This window comes from Neodiprion virginianus, chromosome 7 (assembly GCF_021901495.1).
Source record: "Neodiprion virginianus isolate iyNeoVirg1 chromosome 7, iyNeoVirg1.1, whole genome shotgun sequence".
NCBI classification, from domain to species: Eukaryota; Metazoa; Arthropoda; class Insecta; order Hymenoptera; family Diprionidae; genus Neodiprion; species Neodiprion virginianus.
In genome coordinates this window covers 20183359-20201065 of record NC_060883.1, presented here as the reverse complement: position 1 = coordinate 20201065, position 17707 = coordinate 20183359, and the positions used below count along the sequence as shown (strand labels likewise).

At 37.8% G+C, this 17707-nt stretch overlaps 2 protein-coding genes across 13 annotated transcripts; one reads left to right on the top strand and one right to left on the bottom strand.

Moving 5' to 3' along the window:
• Window positions 1–40: 40 nt before the first annotated feature.
• Window positions 41–1498, bottom strand: LOC124308908 (probable U3 small nucleolar RNA-associated protein 11). Of its 5 annotated transcripts, none has more exons than XM_046772074.1 (2): window positions 1479–1498; window positions 41–913 (listed from the first exon to the last, which is right to left on the bottom strand). In XM_046772074.1, the coding sequence occupies exon 2, from the start codon at window positions 898–900 to the stop codon at window positions 139–141; it is 762 nt and encodes a 253-aa protein (XP_046628030.1). In that variant the 5' UTR covers window positions 901–913; window positions 1479–1498; the 3' UTR covers window positions 41–138. The 5 variants fall into 5 exon arrangements, with proteins under 5 accessions (XP_046628030.1, XP_046628027.1, XP_046628026.1 ...); XM_046772071.1 differs by lacking the exon at window positions 1479–1498 and adding an exon at window positions 1265–1466; XM_046772070.1 differs by lacking the exon at window positions 1479–1498 and adding an exon at window positions 1270–1466.
• Window positions 1499–2180: 682 nt separating this feature from the next.
• On the top strand, window positions 2181–16305 carry LOC124308483 (transient receptor potential cation channel trpm). 8 transcript variants are annotated; one of them, XM_046771232.1, is made up of 22 exons: window positions 2181–2267; window positions 3033–3153; window positions 3225–3485; window positions 4290–4408; window positions 4915–4997; window positions 5873–5929; window positions 6540–6750; window positions 6837–7050; window positions 7112–7274; window positions 7351–7487; window positions 7574–7730; window positions 7929–8082; window positions 8148–8456; window positions 8554–9112; window positions 9226–9437; window positions 9781–9969; window positions 10352–10414; window positions 10864–11076; window positions 11160–11508; window positions 11593–11738; window positions 11826–12416; window positions 12494–16305. In XM_046771232.1, exons 4-22 carry the CDS (start codon window positions 4346–4348, stop codon window positions 13676–13678), a joined length of 5055 nt encoding a protein of 1684 aa, XP_046627188.1. In that variant the 5' UTR covers window positions 2181–2267; window positions 3033–3153; window positions 3225–3485; window positions 4290–4345; the 3' UTR covers window positions 13679–16305. The 8 variants fall into 8 exon arrangements, with proteins under 8 accessions (XP_046627188.1, XP_046627189.1, XP_046627187.1 ...); XM_046771233.1 differs by having other exon boundaries at window positions 2200–2541; window positions 3033–3139; XM_046771231.1 differs by having other exon boundaries at window positions 2200–2541.
• Window positions 16306–17707: the final 1402 nt, after the last annotated feature.

Here is a 17707-nt window from a genome sequence, read left to right as displayed (position 1 = left end):
GATAATAATATTTCTTTCACCGATTCGTTGGCATGAAAAAAAAAAGCAAAAAAAAACAGAAAAGAAACGAAAGCGTTACGTAGAAAAAAAAAACGTTGATTTATTTCGTATGGATTGCATAGAATATACTACAGAATTTCATCGTTTCCGTTGAAATTTCCATTGAAAGATGGGCGGTCCGTCGGGTGTTGCAGGTTTGACTTGCTTAGGGTTCGGAACTTTTTTATCCTGTAACGCTCGTTTCACTTCAATTTTCTGCTGCACTATCGACAGTTCTCTCTCGCGGTCGATACGCTTGTGCAATTCTTTGTAAGCCATGTGTTTCTGCTGTTCCATTTTTGACAGCATCTTTTCATCGATATCCGGTAGCTTCATTTCCCTTAGCTTGGACAGTTTTGGTCTGTTCGTTCGCCTGCCGAGCAGCGTCGCATGAGTGTCCAGCCTCTTGGCCACGTCGAAGGACTTCAATTCGTTCCCATCGTCAGCGAAGAATGTGTGCTTATTTTTGGTCTCGTTAGCCGCGTCGATCATGTGCAGCTGGCTTTGCAGTTTGTCGATTTTTTTTGCCTCGATGTTCCTCTTGTAAGAAACATATCTGATGTCCTGAGTCTCCATAAGTTTTATCTGATCCGGTGTGTGCTCCTCGGTCTTTACCTTCTCTCTGTGAATCCCGTTACGAAGTTTCGCGTTTATCATGTGAAAGTAGAACTCGTCTGGATTCTTGTTCAACGCCCGCTTACGCAGCAGCTTTATCGTCGATTGTTTCTCATGATAATCCGTAGCCCTTGCTACGTAATCCTTCTTCTTTTCTAGCAGACCCAAGTGCGCTCTGCTTTCCGGCTGGTGACGCTCTCGATGAGTTTTTTGGTTCGCCTTTGCCGCTCTTTTCCATGACGACATTTTTCTTTTTCACCTGGAATTATTCGATTACGTTATTCAAAGTTTCAAGTCGATACATAGATTCGTTCGAAATTCGCAAAACTTCTATATTTTCGATGATAGTAGAAGGGTTAAATTTTTTGTCGATACAGAAAACAAATGTATACAACCATTACTCGTGTATGAGAATAACAGTAGCAAAAATTATGCGGTAGACTTAACCTAAAATTTAAATCTGCTTTGTCAGTAATAATAGCAATAATAATTTTCAATTAGTTCATTTGAATAATTGGTGAGGTTTCGTTTCGTTGTTGATTCAATATTTATATATTATGTTTCACTTTCTGACGTTTTGAAGAAATTAATGTTAGTGAAATAACCTAACCTAACCTCACTTTTCCCAGGTAGATAATTAATCCTCTTACACCAAATGACTCGTATCCCGATCAGTTTCCAGAGAATTATATGCCGACACGTTCTTTTTTAATTTCACCTTTTAATTGATAAATATGCTATACAAATGCAATGAGTATAATCGTGTGGAGCATGCGAATGTATTTATACGTTCGAAATATGGTTGACTGAAATTCTTCTTTTACCGTAAAGGGGTGGGGATACAGCTTGGACGGTCTGAAATGATACGTATTTTAAGGATTTTTTTAGAAAGGAAGTGAAAACACTTGGAGAAAATTGACTGAGAGGCATTTATTATTTATAGTTTCAAGAACATTTCAGAAATTTTTCATTGAAATTAATAACAAAATGGTGGTATGGCGCATATAAGTAGCGAACGACTCTGCATTCGAGGGCTTTTGCGGTGGCGCATATCCTGACATTACTGAATCAAAAATTTCAATTTTCTGTCAAAAAATTGTGAAAAAGATTCTGGGATTGAAATTAAAAAATTTAGCCACGAGCTCGAATCGATAAAAAGGTTTTAAAGATTGTGTCAAAATTTCAAGTCGATCGGATAAAAATTGATCGAGGAATCTCCGCCACAGGATTGAAAACGTGATCGTTCGTTACTTATACGAGCCATGCAATCATTTTGCTATTAATTTCAATGAGAATATTCTAAAATGTTCTTGAAACTATAGGTAATAAAGCTATCAAACTCAAATTGCCTTTAAGTGTTTTCATTTTCGTACGACAGCGCTTTTGGTCAAAAGTTTGTGTTTAAATTAGCCGCCAAGTCGGGCAGTGAGAATCTGTAAAGTTTCCCTTGACCCCCACCAGAGGTGCTAGCGAGCTAGAAATGGCAGTTTCTACTCTATTCCATCATCTTTGATCGGGAACATCATGCACGAAGTTGGTTCTCAGTGACTATTCAGTCGTCAACGACGTGCGAATGTTCGAGCACGCTCGAGACTTTGAGCTCGCGAATGAGAGTGTGTAAATTGATTAGTATTAATAATCTATAATTCACACACTGGTGTGAAGCGAAGGAAGAAGAGGGCGAGTTTAGAAAATTAATTGTGTCTCGTGTTGTGGGCTGTGTAAAAAAAATAAGTGCGACGTTGACACCGTGAATTTTATTTTGACGCGGGATTATAAGTGTCTATATTTAGACGAATACATTTTCATCTTCTCGCTGAAACTGATTTTTTGCCCACTCAATTTTCCTTCTCCTTCTTTTATTCGAACGGAGAACCAGACACGCAGGTATTACGTAGTTCGCTTGCCAATAATAATCTGGACTCTTCTATCTCGGTTCTTCGTTCAAGTTATTTTTTTACTCTTTCTTCCCTCTGGCATATTCCCTTAGTCTTCTCTGGTATTCTGTTTGCGCGTGTCGAGTAAATATTGCGAGAGACGTCGGTGACACGTTCCTACGCAAAAAGCCAGACGGCTTACGTAAAAAATAAAAAAAATAAAAAAAAATAAAAAAAAAAGAACCGAGAAGTAATTGGTGTTGAAAATTGTTTACTCGAATTTATTGCCAATTGGCTAATTTAACCCGAGCTCGATACGCTCCATTTAACACAGTTATACTTACGCTCTTCTGAGCGCGCGCTCCGACGAAACAATTGCAATATCTGCACGCGTTTGTTTGCAAAAATTGATCAAATAAAAGAAAAAGAAGAAAAAAAAAAGAACCTCGTTCCACTTCGACGAATGTATAAAAATAACTATTTAGCGATTCTTCTTTCTAGGTTATACATAGACGACAATTGATGCTCGCCGTTTGTTGGCACTTTGTTTAATTCAAATAACGTGTCAATATGGTATTTGAATCGAAGATCAGCAAATTCTCCGCAAGGTATTTGACACAAGGTAGATAAATTAGGATTCTATTATAAAAAATATCAAGGAACCATGAAATAATCGATATTCACTTGTTCCAGGCGCTGATTTTTTAATCTCACCTCAACCTCGATTATTCGTTAACAGTGCCGTCAGCTGCGGCAGCAGAGATTCCGGCATAATCACAGTTGCCAACCCGTGAATAACAAGAATATTTCGCTCGTATTAGCATGACAGCGTGAGGCGAGCGATAAGAAACGCCGCAATCTTCTCAGAGAAGATATTTAGCGCTTCACCTGTGCCGTTCCAAATTCACCATTCATTTCCCGGGGATGATCGACAAGAACAAGCCTATCCGAGTAGTAAGTAGATGGGTATAATTGATAAAAACAAAGGAAAATGTGCGTGCTCAATTAGCTGTATTAATTTTAGTTCTCATCATCGTGCAGAAAAACCAAACCCCAGAGTTCGCTTTTTAGTACCGCACCTGCTTACTTGTACCTAAATTTGCTGTATTAACACAGCAGAGAATAATTAACAAAATATAGCTTGTGCTGTTTATATATTGCATTAAAGTGCATTGAAAATATAAAAAGTGATATATCCATATAATCTGAATTTTGTTTTTGAGTTAAAAAAAAAATTGTGTAATTTTTTTATTTTCATCGATCGATTGATCTTTGGTTACAAAAAACTTAGGTGTTATGTACGTATCGTATACATATTCACGTATGCACCTATCATTTTTTCTCGTAATTATCAGTTCCTTGTATATGCTCTTACTTGGGTATTTCCATTACCTTTTGAAAGTCAACCGTAAATTAACTCTTATCTAATGTTAATTTTTCTTATCTATAATGCGCGTTCCTTCTTCCGCGGTATTCTTTGCATTCATTTGTTTGACACTTACTTAGTTATGTAATAAACTTTTTAAATAATCAGGTCTATCGCAGGAGTACTTGTGGAGAATGATAAAACTGATCAGATATGGCCGTGAAAGAGGCGATCGAGTACGGAGAGTAATTTGGACGAGTATATGTCTGTCTGGAAATTTGAATTTGAATTTTAATTACTGTTTAACTGGCCTGCGTAATTCATGTGCAGGGTGATGTTGAAAAAATGATATTTTGAGTCTTCCTTTCTTTTTTCACCTTATGTTTTTTTAGTTTACGGATCACTTAGGCTTAATGTGATTGAAAATACCACCTGATATCGCGCGAAGATGGCCATCGGCAATGTGATTTGCGGAGCAAACACTCCAAAAGTGAAACGAAAGAAGGTCAAGGTAGAGTTAACCAAGTCTTGTCAATTTCTCTCTTCTTATCAGAGATACACGGTGTATGACAGAATTGAGCGCTGTATATGAACTATGATCACATTTACGTGTGAAAATTTTTATCCTTGATTAACAAAATTTAGTATTCATTAACAATTTGTGCTTTGCGCTCATGTCTTACCAGCAGTAAAATTAGTGTCCATGTTTCCAAATAAACTCATAGAACTAGTTTTTTTTTTTGGAAAAGCTTTACTCTATAGTGACTAACTTGAATAATAAATAGTGAATAATATATCAACGTTCTCATTGTGATTTATTTATATTTTTATTTGAAAATATACTATGATCAAATTCATTTCATTCGATCGTTCGATATTATTTCCTTAAATGAGTGCAATTTGTATTTGTACAGTATTTGTGGTCCTGATGAAAAAAAAAAAAAAAAACATACGTATAGGTATAAATACCATAGTTGAAATTTGTTGAGATGTGAACATTACAATTTTCAATTACAGACAACAGCGCGGAGTTGGATAGAAGCTACTTTTCAAAAGAGGGAATGCGCAAAATTTATTCCTAGTCCTCGAGATGAGCACAGGTGAGTAGGGTGGGATTAGGTGGCATGAATCTGTTAATATTTACAGCCTCGATCTACAAATCATATAAATTTATGGATGGGCTATTCATTATCAGGAATAAATTTATTGATGATTTAACAACCTGTAACTGCTATATGTGAAACTTTATGGTGCGCAAGCAGCTATATATGAAGTATTGGAATCTTAGGGGCAGCTAATGGCATGTGTGCTTATTGAAATAATACTGAAATAACTTTCATCATTAGTGGTAAAGTGAAAATCTGTTGATAGTATCGGCAATTGGTATACTTTGGATTCTAAGCGGTATCGTTGAGGTATCGAAAGTATGAAAATGGAGATGGATTATATTATTTTCATTCAGTTTAATTTTTATACATATTATAGGCTTTCTTATCTCTGACGCAGAATGGTAAAATTGGATAAAGTCTTAACAATTAACACTGGTCAAATAAGGCTTGGTCTAGTAAATAAGTTTGCTGCTATTAGCTTTACGTGTGCATTTTGTGTTTATTTTCAAATTCATCAATCAAAATCATGCTTTTTATACTCATTATTTCAGTTAGATTAACTCAGTTATATGCATATTATATACATATATATATATATATATATATATATATATACATATGCACATATATATACATATATTTTTGTTTTTTCTTTTGCAACAAGGTGACTTAAAGTGGAGCACATCAGATGTATAGTATTCTAAATTTATTCCCGGACAATTCGAGTCCACTATTATTTGCCACTATTAAAACGGATTTCTTTTCTCTTATCACTACGTTTGGCAAATAAAAAATTGCTCTCACTTTTCATCTTCGTTCATTCATTTCAGTTTAATTTATTTTTCCTTGTTTCATTGCGTGTTTAGGTTGAAAGAAGTAGAGGGAGATAAGGGTGCTGAGTACGACGTAATCACAACAGCCAGGTGAGAATTATCTAGAATGCTCCATCCCATGTTGTACAAAATTGTAAGATTGAGTTCTTGCTGTCAGAGACGTGACAGAGAACTGTTAAAAAAAAACAAAATAAAACTGTATAATATCAGATCGGACATCATCCGCACGCTCTACTAAACCCTTGCGCCTTGACGAAATTAATCATTGTTGTGTCCTATCAATCCGAGCAATAGATACACTGAAGAAGACATTTATTTATTTAATTTTTTGTTTTTTCTGTTTGCTTGGATGTGGCGCCTAGTAAGTGTGTTATACTGCTTGCTATTCGAAGTTCGATTATACAATGCTGGTAACAATGTGTAGTACAGATGCAGCCTGCAGATCGTCCATGCGTTCCGAGGTCTTCTTGTTGATATTATTTCTTACAGTTTCCTCATCGGAAGTACGATACGTTATGACTATGCAGATTATTGAATATACTGATGTAATACTTTTTGCAGTGTAATTTCATATTTTTTTTTGCAGAAAAAACTGTACGATCCTTGAGCGGCTTATTCCAGAGCTTTTAATTAAATTATTTTTTCCCTGACGGTTTTCCTTTAGAATTCACTCAGCCTTTTTTGTCCCATGCTATTTCAGATGCTGCTGCGGGCATTCCTTCACATTTCACTGCGGAACTGGCGCCGATGTTCAAACTCATTCCACCGCTGGCGCCAGCGCTGCTACCGGAGATAAGAAAATTGATCATGAACGAGAGGTTTGGACTCCGGGTAAAAATACGCGAATTAGCCCAACCGATGCATATGGCACGATTGAGTTTCAGGGTGGACCTCATCCAACCAAAGCGCAGGTGAATAGAAAAATTTTAGGAGATGCCTTCTTTAGGACATCGCTATCGATAAAACTCTAACTCAAGATTGTCTATCCAATGCTCAGTATGTCAGGCTCGCATACGATACTCGACCAGAGCCTATTGTTCAACTACTGAGGCACGAATGGAACCTCGATTTACCAAAGTTATTGATCACCGTTCATGGTGGGAGATCGAATTTCGAGCTACAGCCAAGCTTGAAGAAAGTCCTTAGAAAAGGCCTTTTAAAAGCAGCAAAAACAACGGGTGCTTGGATCTTTACGGGCGGAACAAATACCGGTAAGTCAAGAATTCTCTGGCGCAAATATAGATTCGATGACGTTTTTGGCCCTATTTTCAGGTGTAACACGACAGGTTGGCGATGCTCTGCTTTTGGAGCGTTCAAATCAGAGACAGGGGAGAGTCGTCAGTATCGGTATTGCGCCTTGGGGGATACTTGAGAATGGACACGAACTGGTCGGTCGGGGACGCGACGTTCCTTATCACGCCATTGCATCTCCAAGGTATTTGAAGCACAGTGTTATTATTTTCTCTCGTCAACTAGGAATGGTATGAATAAAGTTCAGTTGATTTTTACAGGTCCAAATACGCTGTACTGAACAGCAGGCATGCATATTTTCTTTTGGTTGATAATGGAACTGGAGGGAGATATGGAGCTGAAATAATGCTGCGAAGGAAGCTTGAAAAATACATATCAAATCAGAAACTTCAGCCATGTAAGGTTACCAGTTATTATTGTTGTTTCAGAACCGATTGAATGAAATCGTCGATCAATTCCTCATGAGTTGTTGTGTATTTTTAGACACGCATAGTAGCATTCCCGTTGTGGCACTTGTAATCGAAGGAGGAACAAACACTATCCGAGCAGTTCTTGAATACGTTACAGATGAACCGCCAGTCCCTGTCGTGGTTTGCGATGGTTCCGGTCGGGCAGCCGACCTCATTGCTTTCATGCACAAGTAAAACAACAATCACTGAGTTTAATTACCGAATCTCTTGCCTCATAAAGTAATGCCTGTATTGTTATTTTTTCAATTGCTTTCGTAAATATTGCCAAAAATCATTATGGTATTAGTTCTGTGCGATAATTTTTTCCGTTTTGTTTACGAGTTCCCTTTTGTAGAATGTAGCTGTGAATAAAAATTATTATCCTAAAGGTACGCGACAGAGAGTGAAACAGAGGGTGACGGCTTGCCAGACGGGATGCGTCTACATTTGTTAGGCACTATTAGGCACACCTTTGAAGTTTCTACCGAACAGGCGGAACAACTCTACTTAGAGCTACTTCAGTGCACACGTAACAAAAACCTTGTGCGTCTTTATTATAACTTTTGCTATTCTACAATAGATTTGCTAACTCCTTTTCTGTTCTCCAGATTACAGTATTCAGAATTACGCATGACCGGCCTCAAGAACTTGACCAAACAATCCTCACAGCCTTATTTAAATCGCAGCAGCTCTCGCCAGCTGAACAATTATCACTGGCTCTGACTTGGAACAGAGTCGATATAGCTCGTAGCGAAATATTTGTATACGGACAAGAATGGCCGCCCGGAGCACTCGAACAATCCATGATGCAGGCTCTACAGCACGACCGAATTGATTTTGTAAAACTTTTGCTTGAGAATGGTGTTTCAATGCGTAAATTTCTCTCCATACCTCGTCTCGAAGATCTCTACAACACAGTGAGTAAAATCACTTATCAAACTCATAGTCTGGCTACTGTTCAATACATCTTCACCAAATAATTTCGCTTTCTTTTTTTCTGAAAAAATTTACCAGAAAGAAGGGCCATCCAACACTCTTGGCTACATTTTGAGGGACGTGAGACCACACATACCGCGTGGATATATTTATACTCTGCACGACATCGGTCTTGTGATTAATAAGCTGATGGGTGGAGCTTATCGGGCTCAATACACTCGGCGAAAATTTAGAGCGGTTTATTCTCGAGTTATGAAGAAGTCTGGTGGACACGCGCATCACGCTCATGCCCATCGTACCAATAGTGCAACGAGTTTTGCTGGTCGATGTTACTCGGTTAGCGGCGCTGCTGGAAAAACTGATAGTTTGACGATGACTCTGCTGGCCGAGACGCTGCCAGGGGACAGAGACACACCGCTCTTCGATTTTCCGTTCAACGAACTGCTGATATGGGCTGTACTAACGAAACGTCAACAAATGGCGCTTCTTATGTGGCAACACGGGGAGGAAGCATTGGCCAAAGCGCTGGTAGCTCTAAAACTTTATAAGGCAATGGCGCACGAAGCTGCCGAAGACGATCTTGAGACAGAGATTTATGACGAACTGCGTAGTTACGGCAAGGAATTTGAAACTATCGGTGAGTGTTCACAGAGTTTTATGAAGCGTTTATTGATTAATGTTGAATTGGCAATTAATAAATGTATTCGATGTCGTTTTGCATTATTCATTTCATGTGAATTAAATGTTTAGCCTTAGAGCTTCTGGATTTTTGTTATCGACAAGACGACGATCAAACTCAACAGTTGCTAACGTCAGAGCTTCAGAATTGGTCAGGTCAGACGTGTTTGTCACTTGCTGTAACTGCGAACCATCGTCCTCTTCTAGCACATCCTTGCAGTCAAATTATTCTCGCTGACCTCTGGATGGGTGGCCTACGAACACGTAAAAATACGAATCTCAAGGTCAACCTTGTTATCTAGTATATGATGAAGTTACTTTACACCTATTAGTACCTAATTGTGAACTTATCATAATATCATTTCAACAATTTATGGTACAATTTATTTTGTTATAAAATATCAGTTTTTTTTTTTTTTTCTGCAATTAACTCTGCTTTTGATTACACCGACAGTTAATCGACAAGGAAGGGGTAAATTGCATGCCACCACTACGTTTTGCTTTTTGTTTTTATGATTTCTTAGCCTTGATGTTTAATAGTTGTTACTTGGTACCACCGTAAGTCCTTCTATGTAGTTTCACTTTCACTTTTGACTCGATCATCTCAATGCTTTGTCCGAACTGTAGGTAGTACTTGGCCTGCTGTGTCCGCCATACATAACACGGCTGGAATTCAAAAGTCGAGAAGAGCTGCAGCTTATGCCACAGACACAGGAGGAACATTTAATTGCTCTTGAGGACGAAGATGAAGACAGTGACTACGAGCAAGGAGTCACTCCCACATTAGCGTCGGCTCCGGCACACCCCGAAGTCGAGGTAACATATCGTTTTTCTCAATTTTATAAGTTTTACGAGTTTTCACGTTAGTATTTACTAATACAATAAACACAGTAGGTATTATTGGTTTTTATTTTTTTCCTTGTGAAGTTTAAAAGCCAGTGCGAGGCGTTCCGCTAAACACATATGGTCGATTTCTAAGTAAATTCTTGGTCCGATCTTGAAACGTCATTCCAGTGGCTGGTAAACTTTGCGAGGAGAAATCAGTTTTCAAGTGCTAACATATCCCGAATTATTATTGCTAATCAATCATGACCTTTTCTTTGCGTTTGAACTATATGTCAAGACAACGATTAATGAAAAGCCGTAATGATATTTTGCATATGATTGTTATCGGTGCTTGTATTCCATATTTTTTTAGAAACGTCCACGTAGCAGCTTGAGTATTCGCAGCAAATCCTCTTGCAGTCAGCAAGGCATCAAGGTACAACAGTGTCGAGGAAATCGAGATCAATCAGTGATCGCTATCTTCCATTTTTATATAATGCTTGAATTGTCATGTGACGTCCTTGTCACCCACTAAGAAATTCTTCAAATGCTGTTGATTGTTCTTTCTTCCGTTTTGTCCCCGGTCAATGTCGTTTTTCTTTGTAGCAGCTTTGGTTGCGTTTACATAACACAACAATTTATTATACGCTCTTATATTATATGCCTGTTGTAATCGTTAGATGTACGTATTTCATTTTCCAGGTTCAATTATCTCTGCTTTCTTACTACTTCGAAAATCCTTCCATCACTTTTTCTCAGTACCGTCGAGAAATTGTTACAGTTGCCTATGTATCTACTTTCACTTCTGTAATAGCCACCATCTCTCGCTCGCTACGCACTGAACAATGTTAACATTGCTTTAATTACTTGATCGGTTTTTCGCAGGCACTAATTTCCACTGAAAATGGAACAATAACTGCAAAAGACACAATCGTTCGAGAGAATGGTAAAGTTATAACAGATCACGATGATTGCAGTCCCAGATTTGTTCACTCCTTGCCCGAATACTATGATATAAAAACAAACCGACCCTTACGTCTGAAAAAGAAGCTCTACGAATTTTATACAGCTCCTATTACCAAATTTTGGGCAAGTTCGGTAAGTACTTGAAACATAATTACACGTATTCTGTTTTATTTATTTGACAAATGGATAGCGGCTACAAAATTTGTACGTTTCAGATTGCGTACATAGTATTCTTGGTGCTATTCTCATACTGCATTCTTGTGAAAATGGGTCACATGCCTGCCTGGGCTGAAATATACTCCATTGCCTACATTTGCACACTCGGCTGTGAAAAAGTTCGGCAGATAGTGTCTTCCGAGCCAGCAACTTTATCCCATAAGTTCAGTGTCTGGGCATGGAATATGTGGAACCCGTGCGACGCCGCTGCCATTCTATTTTTTCAAATTGGTCTCATTCTACGGTTGAGAATGCCCACTATGGAAGTAGGGCGTGTTATTTATTGTGTGGATTGTATATATTGGTACCTGCGAATTCTCAACATTCTCGGAGTCAACAAGTACTTAGGTATCTGGGTTTAGAATAGAAATTTTGGAAATAATTCGTTGTCTCGTTCCTTAACTTAATCATTTTAATGACTTTGCATTGCAGGTCCTTTGGTTACAATGATGGGAAAGATGGTGAAGAATATGATATACTTTGTTGTACTGTTGCTAGTTGTACTGATGAGCTTTGGCGTAGCCAGACAAGCTATTCTTAATCCTAATAGTGAACCCAAGTGGCGAATTTTGCGAGATGTAAGTCTGCGACATTGTTACTTCCTTTTCAATTATCATCACCATTTGTCGATTGATCGTTGGATTCATGTATTGACTTATCAACAGATATTTATGGAGCCATATTTCATGCTTTACGGTGAAGTGTACGCGGACAATATAGATCCAGACTGCGGAAATGACCCAGGACAGGATCCGTGCCTTCTGGGAAGGTGGATAACACCCGCTGCCATGTCCGTCTACCTTCTCGTGGCCAATATTCTCTTGATCAATCTCCTGATAGCAGTATTCAACAACATATTCAACGAAGTGAACGCTGTCGCCCACCAAGTATGGATGTTCCAACGTTTCACCGTCGTCATGGAGTACGAACAGAAACCGGTTCTCCCTCCACCACTGATTATAGTTTCGCACATCTATTTGCTCATTAAATACATCATCAGATGCGTCAGGCAAGGCGAGATGCGTTCCACAGAAGCATATGACAATGGGCTGAAACTCTTTCTCGAGGAGGATGATATGGAGCGATTATACGACTTTGAGGAGGATTGCGTCGAGGGATATTTCAGGGAACAAGAACTCAAACTACAGATGTCGACAGACGAGCGAGTGAAAGTAACAACCGAACGCGTGGAGCACATGCATCAGAAAATCGAGGACATCGACAAGAAGGAGAACAGTAGGAACGTTTCCTTGCAGGTAAGAATTTAGCATTAGTAGCATTGCTAATTGAAATTTCGTTCTCAACGTTAAAATCTAACATATTTTCTTTTCAGGCTGTAGAATTTAAGATGCGAAAATTGGAGGAGCTGAACGAACAGACGTTGGCTCATTTAGGAGTAATACATCGTTTCATGGCGACTCATACGTCGAATTTAGATCTACCGCGGTTCGACCCAACCACAGAACCACGTACCAGACGAGCTTCTGAGAGATCGGAGGCCGCTTCCGAGTCGGACTTGATCACGCAATCGCCTCTGCTTCACACCCGACGCCGCAAACTCTTGAAATCATTAACGGACGCAACCTTCTTCCCAACAACAACAACGCCATTGGAGGACGAGGTACCTTTGCGAGCTACGATTCTTAGCTCGCTGGACAATCTGAGCAAGAACGATTCGTCGAACAATAGTGACGAACCAGCGTCTCAGGAGGTTTTCAAAACCTCGGAAAGTAGAGAGAGCAACGTTAGCGAGGGGAATGCAAAACCAGAGAAAGAAATTAACGATCATTATAAAAGGTCCGGCAGTGTTGACGTCACATCGACTTCGGCGTTCGAGGTGAGACGCGATTCCTCGGGTCATCCTCCGTCGGTGAGGCAATCGAGCCGCACGCTCTCTGAGCCGGATAATCTTCTCGCTCCTCCTGTGAGCGGTGCGCAAAGAGTGACGTGGGCCGAGCCGAAGGTAGCTGTGATACCGAGCTCTGCGGGGAGTAACAACGCCTCGTCTAATCAGAGGTCGGTTCTTCTCGCAATGCGATCCGAGTACACCAGCATCACCGACGAGCTCGAAAGTTACTGCGGGCTGTTGAGTCCCCCCAGAACTCCGCCTGTCTCGCCTCCTCCTCGTCGAGGAAGGTACGCGTCGGAGATGTCAAACCCCGAGATGGCTCTGCACATTGAGAAGGAGCATCTACGCGACGCCGAGGAGTGCGACTATCAACTTATGGAGGGACTTATACATCGGCGATACATGCACGATACGGACATAGCGGAGGATGCAGAATCCGATGACAACGAGGACAGCGCCTTCTTCCTGACTGTACACAACGAACGGCGACAGCTCAGACGGGCCTCCGCCATCGAAGATGAAACCTTCAAATCCCGACCCACCATCAGCGTCACCAAAGAAATCGAACAGACTCTAGCTCGACCTCCTATTCGAGAGAGTGATAATGATCTACCCGCCGATCATGGCCTCAGCACATGTCCTGCTCCGGCGTCTGAGACGATGTGTTGATTTGTGCCATCATTTTTTTCAGTCAGTCGCGGATAGCTTAATACATGATTTTTGGCTCGTGCCTTAGTTATTCGCAGTCATTTGTCGGTGGCCTCATCGATTTTTTTAACTCGTTTTTCAAATGGAATATTCTCTACGATTCATCTTCCAGTATTCCACATTGTGACGTGACACACACACACACACACACATGCGCGCGCGCACACATACACACGCGCGCGCACACGCACACACACACACACACACAGATCTTCCATTGTGCTTTTATAATCGACTATATCTTACAGATTCTTATGAAGTCTGTATGTTTGTTATACATATCTTTTTTACTTCTATTCTGTAAAATTTAGAAATTGTGATACATGTTTTAGTATACACTTAGTGTAGCCGGCAATATCATCTTATACACATACGGCAAGTTCGACACTTGATAAGAATATTTTGTAATCAATTCAGCTTTGGAAGATACCACGCATCTGAGTAATAATCATTTATTCGTTGCAGTAGCAAAAATACTCTGAAACACAACCTTTCGCTGGAAACGGAAGTTGGAATAAATATGAATTGTTACTCGATACTGTATAGTATCTAGTATATACATGCTTAACGATCCTTTAGCGACCGTTTGATTAGGTGAATATATTTTATTAGATTTGCGATTGCTATGCAGGTAATTTGATAATTAAAATTATTCTCATCGTGTATTTTGCAATCTGTAGGTAATTAGTTTAGATTAGATCTCAAAAGAGAACATTTTGTTGGATATTTGTCTGGGGTGCGTTTTCTAGGTATGACTTCGTGAATCGATCCTATTCTATGGTTCACGATAGTTTTTTTCTCCTTTCTTTTCGTAGCCTCATAAAGCAAAAACGTCTAGTTTACCCACGATAGTCATTGCTTCCAATAAATTGTCTTCTTACAGATGTAGTGAACACGGTTTTTTTGTAAAAACTTGGTGATTTAAATTTAATATTTCTTCACGTTTATATGAGATGAAAATACGTATATGTATACATATATCTACAATTTACATGTGTATTATGAATACCTTTACATGTACGAGCGTAATTTTTTTACGCTCAATCTTAACTATATATGTACTTCAATAGAGCTTATTAGCTTATTGTAGTATTAGTAAATTCTATCGAAGATTTGATTGAAGAATTTGTAACGATTAATTATTAACAATCGGAATTTGTACATAATAATAATAATATCAAGAATGATAATAACAGAGAGATAGAGAAAGAGAGAGCGAGAGCGCGAGAAAGAGCTTAAAATAATGAATGTTATAGGTTTTGGAAATTAATCCACTAATATCGTGTGTCACCTACGACTTGTAATTCGTACATACCTACATCCTCCATGCGTCGGAAGCTTATCAGCTTTGTAATTGAGAATTTCACTCGCAATTCAAAGCTCCAAGCTTATGCAAGTACACACTGTAATATTGCTCAAAGAAAAAAAAAAAAAAATAACCAAGAACATATGAAAACAAATACAACATAATAATAATATTAGTTGTGAAATGAAAGTTGAAAAAAAAAAAATATATATATATATATATATACATATATATCGCAATCGTTGGATCGCACTTCTATTACTGAAACACGTAATATTTTATATAATTATGTTGACAATTATGATTTACTTTGTTCGGTATTTCATTAGCTAATTTTTGTTCATTTATTTATTTATTTTTTTCCAAACAGTCAAATTTATATACCGCGAGATTTTTCGACTAGTCACAAATGTAGGCAATAATACGAAACTATTTAGAAAATTTTTTATATGGAGATTCTTTTATCAGCTGGACCACTTCTCCATTTATCTCTCAAACATTTCTCGTTATTTGTGTGTTTTTAGTACAAGTTTAAAATAAACCATTCGATTTTTGCTCCAAATTTTTAACCCAACGTTCTCAAAAATTCGCGACAATTAGGGCTCGATGAAAATTTTTTAGAACAGCAGTACGAATAGTTTCATAATAAAATTACCGAAGTAAAATTATAGTGGTAAAAAATATATTTTCAGTTATCTAGTTTTCCTGAGATTTGACATTTATACCATGTCTTAATTCCAAATCTCTACATAATGGTGCTGTATAAGTTTTTTTATTTATTTTTTTTTTTTGTTGATTTTGGTAGCGTTTCGGAAAATTGAATAAGTCCCGGGAAAAATTTAGAGTACAATGAATTGTAGAAAAAAAAAAAAATTGTTTATAAGCATAATTATTTCCAAGCAAATGACAGTGGAAACAAAAAAAAAAAAACATATCCAAGAAGTACATGGAAAAATTGGTCTAGTTTACAAAGAACATCCGTATTTTAATAAAAAGTTACCATATCAAGGTTACCTAGCCTAGCTCATAATATTGCAATAACTTCAGTTAAATCGTCAAACTATGATACGATTAATAATTGTAGTAAGGCGATATAATAATATAGTGTGATAGGATTTTTATCTTTGATCAAATAGGTGGATTAAAAGCTTATTTTTCCTATTTCCGTGTGACAATATAGCAACATGTATTTTTTCTAAAACATGAGATTATGAAACAAAAAGACACACAAAAGAAGAAGAAGAAAAAAAAAGAAAAGAAACTATAGAAAAGAAATAAAGCGGAGAATTAATTATATTTACGCATATTTAATCAATCATATTTTGCGCTATCTGCAGCAATAATTAAAATACGTTATTATTATATCGTCGAGATGACATCGTAAGTGATTAAAGCGAGACAATAATTATACCTGTATGTATACATTTGCGTATATTTTGAAAATAATGCTGAAAACATGAGTTCGTATTTTACTTTTTTAATATTGTAATTATATTGTGTACCGTTTACAGGTATATACATGTAACGATCGGTTACCTGTATTTGTTATATAAACTATAATAATGAAATCACTTTTCAATGGCTATGCATAAAACGTAAGTAAGACAATTATTGCTGTACAGTAGTAACTGTATCGTTACACGTACATTATACAACGATTTACGCGCTTTTATTCAACGATATATTTAATTTATGCACATCAGTATATGTGTAATGATTCCTTCCTAGAGTTCACCGCGATGTATTTCAATATCGATAACATACTGTATACATATGTAGAGATTCAGAAGTAAATTTTCAAACTGTATGTGCTTAATGACGCAATTAACGTTTAAGATAAACAAATTGGCAATCTTGTTAACATATGACTATATATACACACACACCTATACACATATACACTAGTGTAAAATTTCTATAAAATTATTATCCCAAAGTGATAATCAAACGCACGCATATATTCGCATCTAAGGCTATTCTAGGTATGCTATATCTTGTGTACATATTTGTATTGTGATATACCGGGGCAATCTCTTGAAATTTGAAAATCAACTGCGCATGCGCGAGTTTTATCCGCAGTTCGTGCAGGTTGGCCAACCCGAGTTTTCACCTGCCAAACTGTTTCTAGCGTATCTGATGTAGTTTATACGAAATTTCGAGGTTAGAATCTCAAATAATTGAGGCAGCGACTCGGAAAGGTTTCGGAAGCATTTGTTATCGGGTCGGAAATTTGATTATTCGAAGAACGATCGGAATTTAATGCTTATGCTCTTTGAAAATTCAAACGTACACATTTTGTGTACGTTGGCCCGCCTGCATGGCAAACAAACATAACGCTGCGGGAAGACTTCGCCGACCAATGAGATTGAATTATTTGGCGCGTGCGCGGTTGATTTTCAAGTTTCAAGAGATTGTCCCGGTACGTACATGCCGCGGTGCGTTTTGTCAGCCAGCAAATGAAAATTCTACTGCCTACTTTATTATAACACATACTATATTATGTATTATAGATTTATTGATAACATGAGCCGTAATTATCGAACGTCGAGAAGCAACGATATATATTGCGCATAATATGCACATTTATACGTTAAATTCATTCTTTGTGGTAACGTTGAAATTTGTACACCTTATACACAACTCATTGAAGCATACACGTCGAATTATTTTCGTTCAAATCAGAT

What these genes read in the sequence shown, in the direction of transcription:
- LOC124308483 (XM_046771232.1), top strand. Translation starts at nt 4,346, where the DNA reads ATGGCCATCGGCAATGTGATTTGCGGAGCAAACACTCCAAAAGTGAAA. An exon ending in TGAAACGAAAGAAGGTCAAG is followed by an intron (nt 4,409 to 4,914) that starts GTAGAGTTAACC and finishes TTTCAATTACAG; the next exon opens with ACAACAGCGCGGAGTTGGAT. An exon ending in GCACACGTAACAAAAACCTT is followed by an intron (nt 8,083 to 8,147) that starts GTGCGTCTTTAT and finishes TCTGTTCTCCAG; the next exon opens with ATTACAGTATTCAGAATTAC.
- LOC124308908 (XM_046772074.1), bottom strand. Translation starts at nt 900, where the DNA reads ATGTCGTCATGGAAAAGAGCGGCAAAGGCGAACCAAAAAACTCATCGA.